Here is a 14789-nt window from a genome sequence, read left to right on the forward strand (position 1 = left end):
TGATCCAACATACTGTGTTTCCATTCTGATGGAATGGCCTGATTAAAAGAGTATTTTTTGTTTCTCAATATTTTGAATGCTTCCTTCTCCTGTATTTTAGTTATTTCAATATGTTTCTGAAGAATAATTCTCATAAAATCATCAAAAGGACGATCTCTCATGTCAAGGAGTCTATTGGGTAAAAGAGACTTGGGCAGAACTTGTTCATTTAAACAATTTTTTAAAAAATTAAGTCGAATTTTTAACTTGTGGGACTTGATCAGTGCAGAAGAAAACTGTGAAACAAAAGATATATGATTAGGAAAGCTTATCGAGAACATTCTGAAGAGTCGTGTGGTATCCATTAATGCAATAAGATCACAGTAAACAGGTGATTTCAAAGTATGCAAAACAACCACTCTGAAAGAATAGAGAAATTCCAAGCGCTTTCGTGACTACTCACATTATCAAGGAACTATGAAAGTGAAGCATCCAAGGAAGCTATATAAGGGGTCCGGCCAGCACCTCACTATCAGATCCCACAATGGTTAAACACGTGACGCGTGGCGAGCCAACTTGGATAGGTCCTTTGCAAAACTCACCCCCAAGCTATTTATTTGTCCAGTGTATTATTAAATTCTTCCCAAATTCTATTAATTATAAATGGATCTAATTTATATAAACCAAAGGAAATATTCATATTATTGTCAAAACTGCTTTTTATGAAACAAGATTCAATTATATTCCTGTCGACCATGGACTTGCTTGATACTACTTTCTCAACTTTTTGAAAATCAATTGGATGGTTAAAATCTCTTACATGAATAAATAGAGCTTTGGAATCTTGTCCAGTTCTAATGCTATATTTATGTTGTTTTAATCTTAGTTCGAGATTTTTACCAGTTTGACCGTAATAAACTTTATCGCAAATTTTACAAGGAATCTTATAGACACATCCATCAGCATTTTGGGGGGAATTCTTTATCAAAAGTTTTTTTACTGTATCAAGATTTTTGAATACAACTTTAATATTAAAAGTCTTAAGAAGAGAAGGCATATTAACCAAGTTTTCATGGTAAGGGAGAACCAACATATTTTTAGTTGAATAAGGCTGGTGGTGAAAGTTTTTCTTTTTCGGGCCACCCTGCCTTGGTGGGAATCGGCCGGTGTGATAATAAAAAAAAAAAAATAAAAAAAAAAGTGTTTCTATTTTATTATTTTATTATCACACTGGCCGATTCCCACCAAGGCAGGGTGGCCCGAAAAAGAAAAACTTTCACCATCATTCACTCCATCACTGTCTTGCCAGAAGGGTGCTTTACACTACAGTTTTTAAACTGCAACATTAACACCCCTCCTTCAGAGTGCAGGCACTGTACTTCCCATCTCCAGGACTCAAGTCCGGCCTGCCGGTTTCCCTGAATCCCTTCATAAATGTTACTTTGCTCACACTCCAACAGCACGTCAAGTATTAAAAACCATTTGTCTCCATTCACTCCTATCAAACACGCTCACGCATGCCTGCTGGAAGTCCAAGCCCCTCGCACACAAAACCTCCTTTACCCCCTCCCTCCAACCCTTCCTAGGCCGACCCCTACCCCGCCTTCCTTCCACTACAGACTGATACACTCTTGAAGTTATTCTGTTTCGCTCCATTCTCTCTACATGTCCGAACCACCTCAACAACCCTTCCTCAGCCCTCTGGACAACAGTTTTGGTAATCCCGCACCTCCTCCTAACTTCCAAACTACGAATTCTCTGCATTATATTCACACCACACATTGCCCTCAGACATGACATCTCCACTGCCTCCAGCCTTCTCCTCGCTGCAACATTCATCACCCATGCTTCACACCCATATAAGAGCGTTGGTAAAACTATACTCTCATACATTCCCCTCTTTGCCTCCAAGGACAAAGTTCTCTGTCTCCACAGACTCCTAAGTGCACCACTCACTCTTTTTCCCTCATCAATTCTATGATTCACCTCATCTTTCATAGACCCATCCGCTGACACGTCCACTCCCAAATATCTAAATACGTTCACCTCCTCCATACTCTCTCCCTCCAATCTGATATTCAATCTTTCATCACCTAATCTTTTTGTTATCCTCATAACCTTACTCTTTCCTGTATTCACCTTTAATTTTCTTCTTTTGCACACCCTACCAAATTCATCCACCAATCTCTGCAGCTTCTCTTCAGAATCTCCCAAGAGCACAGTGTCATCAGCAAAGAGCAGCTGTGACAACTCCCACCCTGTGTGTGATTCTTTATCTTTTAACTCCACGCCTCTTGCCAAGACCCTCGCATTTACTTCTCTTACAACCCCATCTATAAATATATTAAACAACCACGGTGACATCACACATCCTTGTCTAAGGCCTACTTTTACTGGGAAAAAATTTCCCTCTTTTCTACATACTCTAACTTGAGCCTCACTATCCTCGTAAAAACTCTTCACTGCTTTCAGTAACCTACCTCCTACACCATACACTTGCAACATCTGCCACATTGCCCCCCTATCCACCCTGTCATACGCCTTTTCCAAATCCATAAATGCCACAAAGACCTCTTTAGCCTTATCTAAATACTGTTCACTTATATGTTTCACTGTAAACACCTGGTCCACACACCCCCTACCTTTCCTAAAGCCTCCTTGTTCATCTGCTATCCTATTCTCCGTCTTACTCTTAATTCTTTCAATTATAACTCTACCATACACTTTACCAGGTACACTCAACAGACTTATCCCCCTATAATTTTTGCACTCTCTTTTATCCCCTTTGCCTTTATACAAAGGAACTATGCATGCTCTCTGCCAATCCCTAGGTACCTTACCCTCTTCCATACATTTATTAAATAATTGCACCAACCACTCCAAAACTATATCCCCACCTGCTTTTAACATTTCTATCTTTATCCCATCAATCCCGGCTGCCTTACCCCCTTTCATTTTACCTACTGCCTCACGAACTTCCCCCACACTCACAACTGGCTCTTCCTCACTCCTACAAGATGTTATTCCTCCTTGCCCTATACACGAAATCACAGCTTCCCTATCTTCATCAACATTTAACAATTCCTCAAAATCTTCCCTCCATCTTCCCAATACCTCTAACTCTCCATTTAATAACTCTCCTCTCCTATTTTTAACTGACAAATCCATTTGTTCTCTAGGCTTCCTTAACTTGTTAATCTCACTCCAAAACTTTTTCTTATTTTCAACAAAATTTGTTGATAACAGCTCACCCACTCTCTCATTTGCTCTCTTTTTACATTGCTTCACCACTCTCTTAACCTCTCTCTTTTTCTCCATATACTCTTCCCTCCTTGCATCACTTCTACTTTGTAAAAACTTCTCATATGCTAACTTTTTCTCCCTTACTACTCTCTTTACATCATCATTCCACCAATCGCTCCTCTTCCCTCCTGCACCCACTTTCCTGTAACCACAAACTTCTGCTGAACACTCTAACACTACATTTTTAAACCTACCCCATTCCTCTTCGACCCCATTGCCTATGCTCTCATTAGCCCATCTATCCTCCAATAGCTGTTTATATCTTACCCTAACTGCCTCCTCTTTTAGTTTATAAACCTTCACCTCTCTCTTCCCTGATGCTTCTATTCTCCTTGTATCCCATCTACCTTTTACTCTCAGTGTAGCTACAACTAGAAAGTGATCTGATATATCTGTGGCCCCTCGATAAACATGTACATCCTGAAGTCTACTCAACAGTCTTTTATCTACTAATACATAATCCAACAAACTACTGTCATTTCGCCCTACATCATATCGTGTATACTTATTTATCCTCTTTTTCTTAAAATATGTATTACCTATAACTAAACCCCTTTCTATACAAAGTTCATTCAAAGGGCTCCCATTATCATTTACACCTGGCACCCCAAACTTACCTACCACACCCTCTCTAAAAGTTTCTCCTACTTTAGCATTCAGGTCCCCTACCACAATTACTCTCTCACTTGGTTCAAAGGCTCCTATACATTCACTTAACATCTCCCAAAATCTCTCTCTCTCCTCTGCATTCCTCTCTTCTCCAGGTGCATACACGCTTATTATGACCCACTTCTCGCATCCAACCTTTACTTTAATCCACATAATTCTCGAATTTACACATTCATATTCTCTTTTCTCCTTCCATAACTGATCATTTAACATTACTGCTACCCCTTCCTTTGCTCTAACTCTCTCAGATACTCCAGATTTAATCCCATTTATTTCCCCCCACTGAAACTCTCCTACCCCCTTCAGCTTTGTTTCGCTTAGAGCCAGGACATCCAACTTCTTTTCATTCATAACATCAGCAATCATCTGTTTCTTGTCATCCGCACTACATCCACGCACATTTAAACAACCCAGTTTTATAAAGTTTTTCTTCTTCTCTTTTTTAGTAAATGTATACTTTAAAAGATTTATCAATTACATTTCTTGGGTATTTTAAATCATTACCTATTTCATAAATTTTGGATATTTCCTCATCTATGAACTCAGGACTACAAATTCGTAAAGCTCTCAAAAACATTGATGAGAAAACAGACAGTTTGACTCTATGTTGATGCGAAGAATAATAGTGGACATAGGAACAGTTATTTGTAGGTTTTCTGTAAATTTTAAATTTGAATTCATTACCCTTAATAATTAAAACATCTAGAAAAGGTAATGAGTTATTTTCTTCAAACTCAACAGTAAAGTTTATGGAATGGGCTAAGCTATTTAATTTTCCAAGGAAATTGTGTATATCTTTCACTTTCATAGTTCCTTGATAATGTGAGTAGTCACGAAAGCGCTTGGAATTTCTCTATTCTTTCAGAGTGGTTGTTTTGCATATACAGTGGACCCCCGCTTAACGATCACCTCCAAATGCGACCAATTATGTAAGTGTATTTATGTAAGTGCGTTTGTACGTGTATGTTTGGGGGTCTGAAATTGACTAATCTACTTCACAATATTCCTTATGGGAAAAAATTCGGTCAGTACTGGCACCTGAACATACTTCTGGAATGAAAAAAGTTCGTTAACCGGGGGTCCACTGTATATATATTTTTTTTTTTTTTTTTTTTTTTTTTTTCAACAAGTCGGCCGTCTCCCACCAAGGCAGGGTGACCCAAAAAAGAAAGAAAATCCCCAAAAAGAAAATACTTTCATCATCATTCAACACTTTCACCACACTCGCACATTATCACTGTTTTTGCAGAGGTGCTCAGAATACAACAGTCTAGAAGCATACATATATAAAGATACACAACATATCCCTCCAAACTGCCAATATCCCAAACCCCTCCTTTAAAGTGCAGGCATTGTACTTCCCATTTCCAGGACTCAAGTCCGATTATGTGAAAATAACCGGGTTCCCTGAATCCCTTCACTAAATATTACCCTGCTCACACTCCAACAGATCGTCAGGTCCCAAGTACCATTCGTCTCCATTCACTCCTATCTAACACGCTCACGCACGCTTGCTGGAAGTCCAAGCCCCTTACCCACAAAGCCTCCTTTACCCCCTCTCTCCAACCCTTTCGAGGACGACCCCTACCCCGCCTTCCTTCCCCTATAGATTTATATGCTTTCCATGTCATTCTACTTTGATCCATTCTCTCTAAATGACCAAACCACCTCAACAACCCCTCTTCTGCCCTCTGACTAATACTTTTATTAACTCCACACCTTCTCCTAATTTCCACACTCCGAATTTTCTGCATAATATTTACACCACACATTGCCCTTAAACAGGACATCTCCACTGCCTCCAACCGTCTCCTCGCTGCTGCATTTACCACCCAAGCTTCACACCTATATAAGAGTGTTGGTACTACTATACTTTCATACATTCCCTTCTTTGCCTCCATAGATAACGTTTTTTGACTCCACATATACCTCAACGCACCACTCACCTTTTTTCCCTCATCAATTCTATGATTAACCTCATCCTTCATAAATCCATCCGCCGACACGTCAACTCCCAAGTATCTGAAAACATTCACTTCTTCCATACTCCTCCTCCCCAATTTGATATCCAATTTTTCTTTATCTAAATCATTTGACACCCTCATCACCTTACTCTTTTCTATGTTCACTTTCAACTTTCTACCTTTACACACATTCTCAAACTCATCCACTAACCTTTGCAATTTTTCTTTAGAATCTCCCATAAGCACAGTATCATCAGCAAAAAGTAACTGTGTCAATTCCCATTTTGAATTTGATTCCCCATAATTTAATCCCACCCCTCTCCCAAACACCCTAGCATTTACTTCCTTTACAACCCCATCTATAAATATATTAAACAACCATGGTGACATTACACATCCCTGTCTAAGACCTACTTTTACCGGGAAGTAGTCTCCCTCTCTTCTACACACCCTAACCTGAGCCTCACTATCCTCATAAAAACTCTTTACAGCATTTAATAACTTACCACCTATTCCATATACTTGCAACATCTGCCACATTGCTCCTCTATCCACTCTATCATATGCCTTTTCTAAATCCATAAATGCAATAAAAACTTCCCTATCTTTATCTAAATACTGTTCACATATATGCTTCAATGTAAACACCTGATCTACACATCCCCTACCCACTCTAAAACCTCCTTGCTCATCCGCAATCCTACATTCTGTCTTACCTCTAATTCTTTCAATTATAACCCTACCGTACACTTTTCCTGGTATACTCAGTAAGCTTATTCCTCTATAATTTTTACAGTCTCTTTTGTCCCCTTTCCCTTTATATAAAGGGACTATACATGCTCTCTGCCAATCCCTAGGTACCTTCCCCTCTTTCATACATTTATTAAACAAAAGTACCAACCACTCCAACACTATATCCCCCCCTGCATTTAACATTTCTGTCATGATCCCATCAGTTCCAGCTGCTTTACCCCCTTTCATTTTACGTAATGCCTCACGTACCTCCCCCACACTTACATTCTGCTCTTCTTCACTCCTAAAAGATGGTATACCTCCCTGACCAGTGCATGAAATTACTGCCTCTGTTTCTTCCTTAACATTTAAAAGTTCCTCAAAATATTCTCGCCATCTACCCAATACCTCCATCTCCCCATCTACTAACTCCCCTACTCTGTTTTTAACTGACAAATCCATATTTTCCCTAGGCTTTCTTAACTTGTTTAACTCACTCCAAAATTTTTTCTTATTTTCATTAAAATTTCTTGACAGTGCCTCTCCCACTCTATCATCTGCTCTCCTTTTGCACTCTCTCACCACTCTCTTTACCTTTCTTTTACTCTCCATATACTCTGCTCTTCTTATAACACTTCTGCTTTGTAAAAACCTCTCATAAGCTACCTTTTTCTCTTTTATCACACCCTTTACTTCATCATTCCACCAATCACTCCTCTTTCCTCCTGCCCCCACCCTCCTATAACCACAAACTTCTGCCCCACATTCTAATACTGCATTTTTAAAACTATTCCAACCCTCTTCAACCCCCCCACTACTCATCTTTGCACTAACCCACCTTTCTGCCAATAGTCGCTTATATCTCACCCGAACTTCCTCCTCCCTTAGTTTATACACTTTCACCTCCCTCTTACTTGTTGTTGCCACCTTCCTCTTTTCTCATCTACCTCTTACTCTAACTGTAGCTACAACTAAATAATGATCCGGTATATCAGTTGCCCCTCTATAAACATGTACATCCTGGAGCCTACCCATCAACCTTTTATCCACCAATACATAATCTAATAAACTACTTTCATTACGTGCTACATCATACCTTGTATATTTATTTATCCTCTTTTTCATAAAATATGTATTACTTATTACCAAATTTCTTTCTACACATAGCTCAATTAAAGGCTCCCCATTTACATTTACCCCTGGCACCCCAAATTTACCTACTACTCCTTCCATAACATTTTTACCCACTTTAGCATTGAAATCCCCAACCACCATTACTCTCACACTTGATTCAAAACTCCCCACGCATTCACTCAACATTTCCCAAAATCTCTCTCTCTCCTCTACACTTCTCTCTTCTCCAGGTGCATACACGCTTATTATAACCCACTTTTCACATCCAATCTTTATTTTACTCCACATAATCCTTGAATTAATACATTTATAGTCCCTCTTTTCCTGCCATAGCTTATCCTTCAACATTATTGCTACTCCTTCTTTAGCTCTAACTCTATTTGAAACCCCTGACCTAATCCCATTTATTCCTCTCCACTGAAACTCTCCCACCCCCTTCAGCTTTGTTTCACTTAAAGCCAGGACATCCAGCTTCTTCTCATTCATAACATCCACAATCATCTCTTTCTTATCATCTGCACAACATCCATGCTCATTCAGACTTCCCACTTTGACAATTTTCTTCTTATTCTTTTTAGTAATCTTTACAGGAAAAGGAGTTACTAGCCCATTGTTCCCGGCATTTTAGTTGACTTTTACAACACGCATGGCTTACGGAGGAAAGATTCTTATTCCACTTCCCCATGGATATAAAAGGAAAATTAATAAGACCAAGAACTATTAAGATAAAATCAAAGAAAACTCAGGTGAGTGTGTATAAATAAATGTGTACATGTATGTGTAGTGTGACCTAAGTGTAAGTAGAAGTAGCAAGACATGCCTGTAATCTTGCATATTTATGAGACAGACAAAAGACATCAGCAATCCTACCATCATGTAAAACAATCACAGGCTTCGTTTTACACTCACTTGGCAGGACGGTAGTACCTCCCTGGGTGGTTGCTGTCTACCAACCTACTACTATATATATATATATATATATATATATACTATATATATATATACTATATATATATATATATATATATATATATATACTATACTATATACTATATACTATATATATATATACTATATATATATATATATATATATATATATATATATATATTATATATATATATATATATATATATATATATATATATATATATATATATATATATATTATATATATATATATATTATATATATATATATATTATATATATATATATATATATATATATATATATATTATATATATATATATATATATATATATATATATATATATATATATATATATATATATATATATATATATATATATATATTATATATATATATATATATATATATATATATATATATATATATATATATATATATATATATATATATATATATATATATATATATATATACACACACACACACACATACATACATACATACATACATATACATACACATACAGTGGACCCCCGGTTAACGATATTTTTTCACTCCAGAAGTATGTTCAGGTGCCAGTACTGACCGAATTTGTTCCCATAAGAAATATTGTGAAGTAGATTAGTCTATTTCAGACCCCCAAACATACACGTACAAACGCACTTACATAAATACACTTACATAATTGGTCGCATTCGGAGGTAATCGTTATGCGGGGGTCCACTGTATATATATATATATATATATATGTATGTATGTATGTATGTATGTATATATGTCTATAGAATTCCTTTGCACACAGGTTAAAGATGAGGAGAGCCAGACTGAGGAGATTGTGAAAAGTATTCAAACTACAGGTGGGCTGGCTCAGAAGGCTCGAGAAACTTACAGCCAAAGATGTCAGGTTGGTGAAAATTGTGTAATTAAGTTTTTGTTTATGTAATTATATTATTATGTGGGTGGGGATGAGAAGTAGGAGTTACCTTAACACTTGATCCTGCATCTTATATTTTGAACTGTTTGATGTGAAACACACAACTAACCCTCAGTTTTGGAAAGGAAGCTTAGACGATGTTTGTGTCCATCATAGACCACTATGAAGTCACACATTAGAAATAAAAGGTTAAGTAAACGGATGAGGAGAAAGCCCAAGCCAGGATAGGTTTCATGTCTTCTGAGAACAAAATCCGATGGGTTATTTGATTAGGAGACGACTGACAAAGTCCATTGGCTACATAATTGCATGTCATTGTTAAAATCACAGCAAAATTCTTGCCTCTATCCACCTGCTTTATAGCACTTCATCTTATAGCATTTCACAAATGCAGTGGTTTTCAATTATGGCCATTCTTCATTTATTCAGACTTCCTTCAACAAATGTATTCATCATTCACTATTAGCTAAAGGAAAAAATATTTTAGGGTAAGTAATGTGTGTTCTCTACATGCATTTTTGAAGCCTAGCTCTATTGCCTACATAATGTTTGATAGTGTAAATACGTTATCGGGCTTTTATGTGCATTTGAAAGTGAAAAAAGGCTTTGTGTCACTTTACAGTGATTTTCACTTTACAGCAGTAGCCTGGAGCCTAACCTGCCGTGTAAGCGGGGCCCTTTTGTATATTACTGGGGGTGACTGTAGAAAAGCACTCCTTTCGTATGCCTTTATTCATAAATAGTGTCACTCGCTCTCAAAAGGGTGTGTTGCCATGAACCAGTGTATGATGCTGTGAGCTAGGGTGTGTTGCTGTTATGCAGGGTACTGCATTAATGTGAAGATAATTTGTTTAGCATCATTAGTCACTCCCAGTTGGACGTCCAGTAACTGTCCAACTGCCTATTCAGTATGTGTCTATCTGACCATCTGTTACATGTCCACCCAAAACACTGACATTATATATACATCTATGGAGAATTTTCCCTACAATACACCTTACATTATATACAGATTTTCTTCACATTAATGCAGTAGCCTGCATAACAGTTGCCATGAGCCAGGGTGTGTTGCTGGTGATTCAGTATTTTTACAGAATTTTTGCTCTCTGCATCTCTGTATTCTGGCAGTTTTTTAGATTCATTTTACTTTCATATTGTTTTATTAGGCCTAGCTCTGTTGCACATTTAATATATGCTGAAGATAAATATGAAGCCAGCAGAGGTGAAGCAGAGATTGTGAACACTATAGCTGCAGAAAAATTAGCCACATGAGCTAGCTGGGATAATTAAATGTGGTGGATATACCAAGCAACAGATTTTTAATGTGGATGAAACTGCATTATTTTGGAAGATGCCCTCTAGGATATTTATTGCAAAAGAAAAGAGATATTTATTGCAAAAGAAGATGAAAATATTTTAAGATAAGTAATGAGTGTAATGTATATACATTTTACTTTTTTATTGTTTTTAGGCCTTGTTCTGTTATTCACTTAATTTATGATAGTATAAACATATTATCAGGTAGAGTATGTAAAAGAAGAAAATAAAAAGTGAATGTAGGAAAGAGTAAGGTGATGAGGATAACCAAAAATTTAGGTAACAGAAGATTGAATGTCAGACTGGAGGGAGAGAATATGGAGGAGGTGAGTGTATTCAGGTACTTGGGAATGGACGTATCAGCAGATGGGTCTATTAAAGATGAGATGAATCGTAGAATTGATGAGGGAAGAAGGTGAGTGGTGCACTGAGGAGTCTGTGGAGACAAAGAACTTTGCCCATGAAAGCAAAGAGGGGAATGTATGAGAGTATAGTTATACCAACGCTCTTGTATGGGTGTGAGGCATGGGTTGTGAATGTTGCAACAAGGAGAAGGCTGGAGGCAGTGGAGATGTCATGTCTGAGGGCAATGTGTGGTGAGAATATAATGCAGAGAATCCGTAGTTTGGAGATTAGGAGGAGGTGCGGGAGTACCAAAACTACTACTGAGATGGTTTGGACATGTAGAGAGGATGGAACGAAATAGAATGACTTCGAGAGTGTATAAATCTGTAGCGGAGGGAAGACAGGAAAGGTTTTGTGTGCGAGGGGCTTGGACTTCCAGCAAGCGTGCATGAGCGTGTTAGGAGCAAATGGAGACTAATGGTTTTTAGGACTCGACGTGTTGTTGAAGTGTAAGCAAGGTAACATTTACAAAGGGATTCAGGGAAACTGGCAGGCTGGACTTGATTCCTGGAGATGGGAAGTACAGTGGCAGCACTCTGAAGGAGGGGTGTTAGTGTTGCAGTTTTATAACTGTAGTGTAAGCATGCCTCTGGCAAGACAGTGATGGAGTAAATGATCATGAAATTTTTTTCTTTTTCGGGCCACTGCTTTGGTGGGAAATGGCCAATGTGTTAATAAAAAAAGTAAAATAATTTATGTGCATTTAGAAGTGAACAAAAGGGTGATTAAATTTACGGTGTTTTTAGCTGTATGGCTACTGCCGTAAAGCGAAAGACAGATTTTTTTTATACTGTGCACATTACCTACCTAGACCGATTCTCAAATATTTAGGCCAAAATTAACCACTCACAGCTTATTTGAAGGAGCTGTGCACTTAACTTAGGTCTATATGAGGGACTTTGGCATCAGTAATGTAGATTTGCGTCATTTCTGCTCAAAGGCTTAATTTATAATTGACCTTCATTTGACATGGTAGAGGCATTCTTGAAAACAGCTTGTAATAAAAAAATTGTGTAAAATGGCATGAAGATCACATGGGAAATATTGGGTTATGGTCTTTGCCCCCCCCCCCAAGCCACTCGGATTTTCTAACGTCTCAAAATTGTAAACAACAATGATAATAATGTAAATCTAGGTCGATGTAGTGATGTGCATCAGTAGAAGATCACTTAGGCTAGCAGACAGAGGTGGTTTATTGCTTAGTTGTCTCACTCATTGCAACTGTATGGAGTTTGAAAAGAAGGGGTTAGAGTGGTTGAGGTGTACACAGGAGGGGTTAGAGTGGTTGGGATGAGTAAGTTTGGTGTGGGGGTAGGACACTGGGGATTGGGGGACTGTTAATGTTTGAGATGGAGATCAAGTGGTGAAGGGATTGGGGCAGGAGCTTGAGATTGGTGTTGGAAGGTGGAGGATTCTGGGTGGTGGAGGGGTTGGGGGGTAGGGATGGAGGCATGAAGCAATGAGGTGGTGTGATACTAAAGGCATGGATGACAGTGTTGATGAGCCAGTGTGGGTGGTGGCCGGGTGGCAGTGTGGATGTTGGGTGATTAGGTGGATGAGTGAGTGATTAGTGGTGTGGGTGATCAGGGTAGTAGATGGCTGCATGACTGGGTGTGTGGATGATGGGTTGAGGTGTGTGGGGCATGAAAGTACAGTGGACCCTCAGCTAACAATGGCATCAGCTAACGTTAAATCTAGCTAACGATACATTTTAACGCAAAAATTTTGCCTCGGCTAACTCTAAAAAACTCACCCAACGTGATTCGCTCGAGACATATCCACGTGTGGCCTGAGCGCGCCTCAGTTGTCCCGTGAGTGCCAGTGTTTACAAGCCAGCCAGTGCGGTCGCATCCACACATACGATCGGAGCATTTCATACTATCACAGCGTTTTTAGTGATTGTACCTGCAAAATAAGTCACCATGGGCCGCAAGAAAGCTTCTAGTACCAACCCTGCAGGAAAAAGGGTGAAAATTACTATGGGTATGAAGAAAGAGATAATTGTTAAGTACGAAAGTGGAGTGCGTGTCTCGGAGCTGGCCAGGTTGTATACCAAACCTCAATCAACCATCGCTACTATCGTGGCCAAGAAAATGACAATCAAGGAAGCAGTTCTTACATAAGGTGCAACTTTGTTTTTGAATAAGAGGTCGCACGTGATAGAAGATATTGAGAGAATGTTATTGGTGTGGATAAACGAAAAACAGATAGCAGGAGATAGCATCTCTCAAGCGATCATATGTGAAAAGGCTAGGAAGTTGCATGAGGATTTAATTAGAAAAATGCCTGCAACTACTGGTGATGTGGGTGAATTTAAGGCCAGCAAAGGTTGGTTTGAGAGATTTAAGAATCGTAGTGGCGTACATAGTGTGATAAGGCATGGTGAGGCTGCCAGTTCGAACCAAAAAGCGGCTGAAAAATATGTGAAGGAATTCAAGGATTACATAGACAGTGAAGAATTGAAACCTGAACAAGTGTTTAATTAAGAAAATGCCAAACAGGGCCTACATTACTCAGGAGGAAAAGGCACTCCCAGGACATAAGCCTATGAAAGACAGGCTTACTCTCTTGATGTGTGCTATTGCTAGTGGTGATTGCAAAGTGAAGCCTTTATTGGTGTATCACTCTGAAACTCCCAGAGTGTTCAGGAGAAACAATGTCCTCAAGGCTAATTTGTGTGTGATGTGGAGGGCAAACAGTAAGGCATGGGTCACTAGAGACCTTTTCAATGACTGGTTACACCATGCATTTGCCCCCACTGTGAAAAATTACCTAATGGAAAATAAATTGGACCTTAAGTGCTTCATGGTATTAGACAATGCTCCTGGTCATTCTTCAGACTTGGCAGAGCGACTTTCTGGGGACACGAGCTTCATTAAGGTCAAGTTTTTGCCTCCTAATACCACTCCTCTCCTGCAGCCCATGGACCAGCAGGTCATTTCAAACTTCAAAAAACTCTACACAAAAGCTATGTTTCAAAAGTGCTTTGTAGTAACCACAGAAACTCGATTGACTCTAAGAGAGTTTTGGAGAGATCACTTTAGCGTCCTCAGTTGTGTAAACATTATAGGTAAGGCTTGGGAGGGAGTGACTAAGAGGACCTTGAACTCTGCTTGGAAGAAACTGTGGCCAGAATGTGTAGACAAAAGGGATTTTGAAGGATTTGAGGCTAACCCTGAGAAGTGTATGCCAGTTGTGGAATCAGTTGCAGCATTGGGAAAGTCCATGGGGTTGGAGGTTAGTTGGGAGGATGTGGAAGAGTTGGTGGAGGAGGAGAATGAAGAACTAACCACTGACGAGCTGCAAGATCATCTTCAACAGCAAGAGGCCAGACCTGAGGAAACTGCTCGGAGGAGGGGATAGAGAAACTGAAGAAGTTGCCTACATCAAAGATTAAGGAAATGTGTGCAAAGTGGGTT

At 38.8% G+C, this 14789-nt stretch overlaps 1 protein-coding gene across 1 annotated transcript in view; it reads left to right on the forward strand.

The window, feature by feature from the left end:
- Positions 1-14789, forward strand: part of LOC128689238 (F-BAR domain only protein 2) — a 528956-nt gene that overhangs the window by 27621 nt on the left and 486546 nt on the right. The window contains 1 exon segment of the mRNA XM_070086397.1: positions 9517-9618. Coding sequence (XP_069942498.1) covers positions 9517-9618 — 102 coding nt within the window.

Source organism: Cherax quadricarinatus, chromosome 18, assembly GCF_038502225.1.
Source record: "Cherax quadricarinatus isolate ZL_2023a chromosome 18, ASM3850222v1, whole genome shotgun sequence".
NCBI lineage: Eukaryota > Metazoa > Arthropoda > Malacostraca > Decapoda > Parastacidae > Cherax > Cherax quadricarinatus.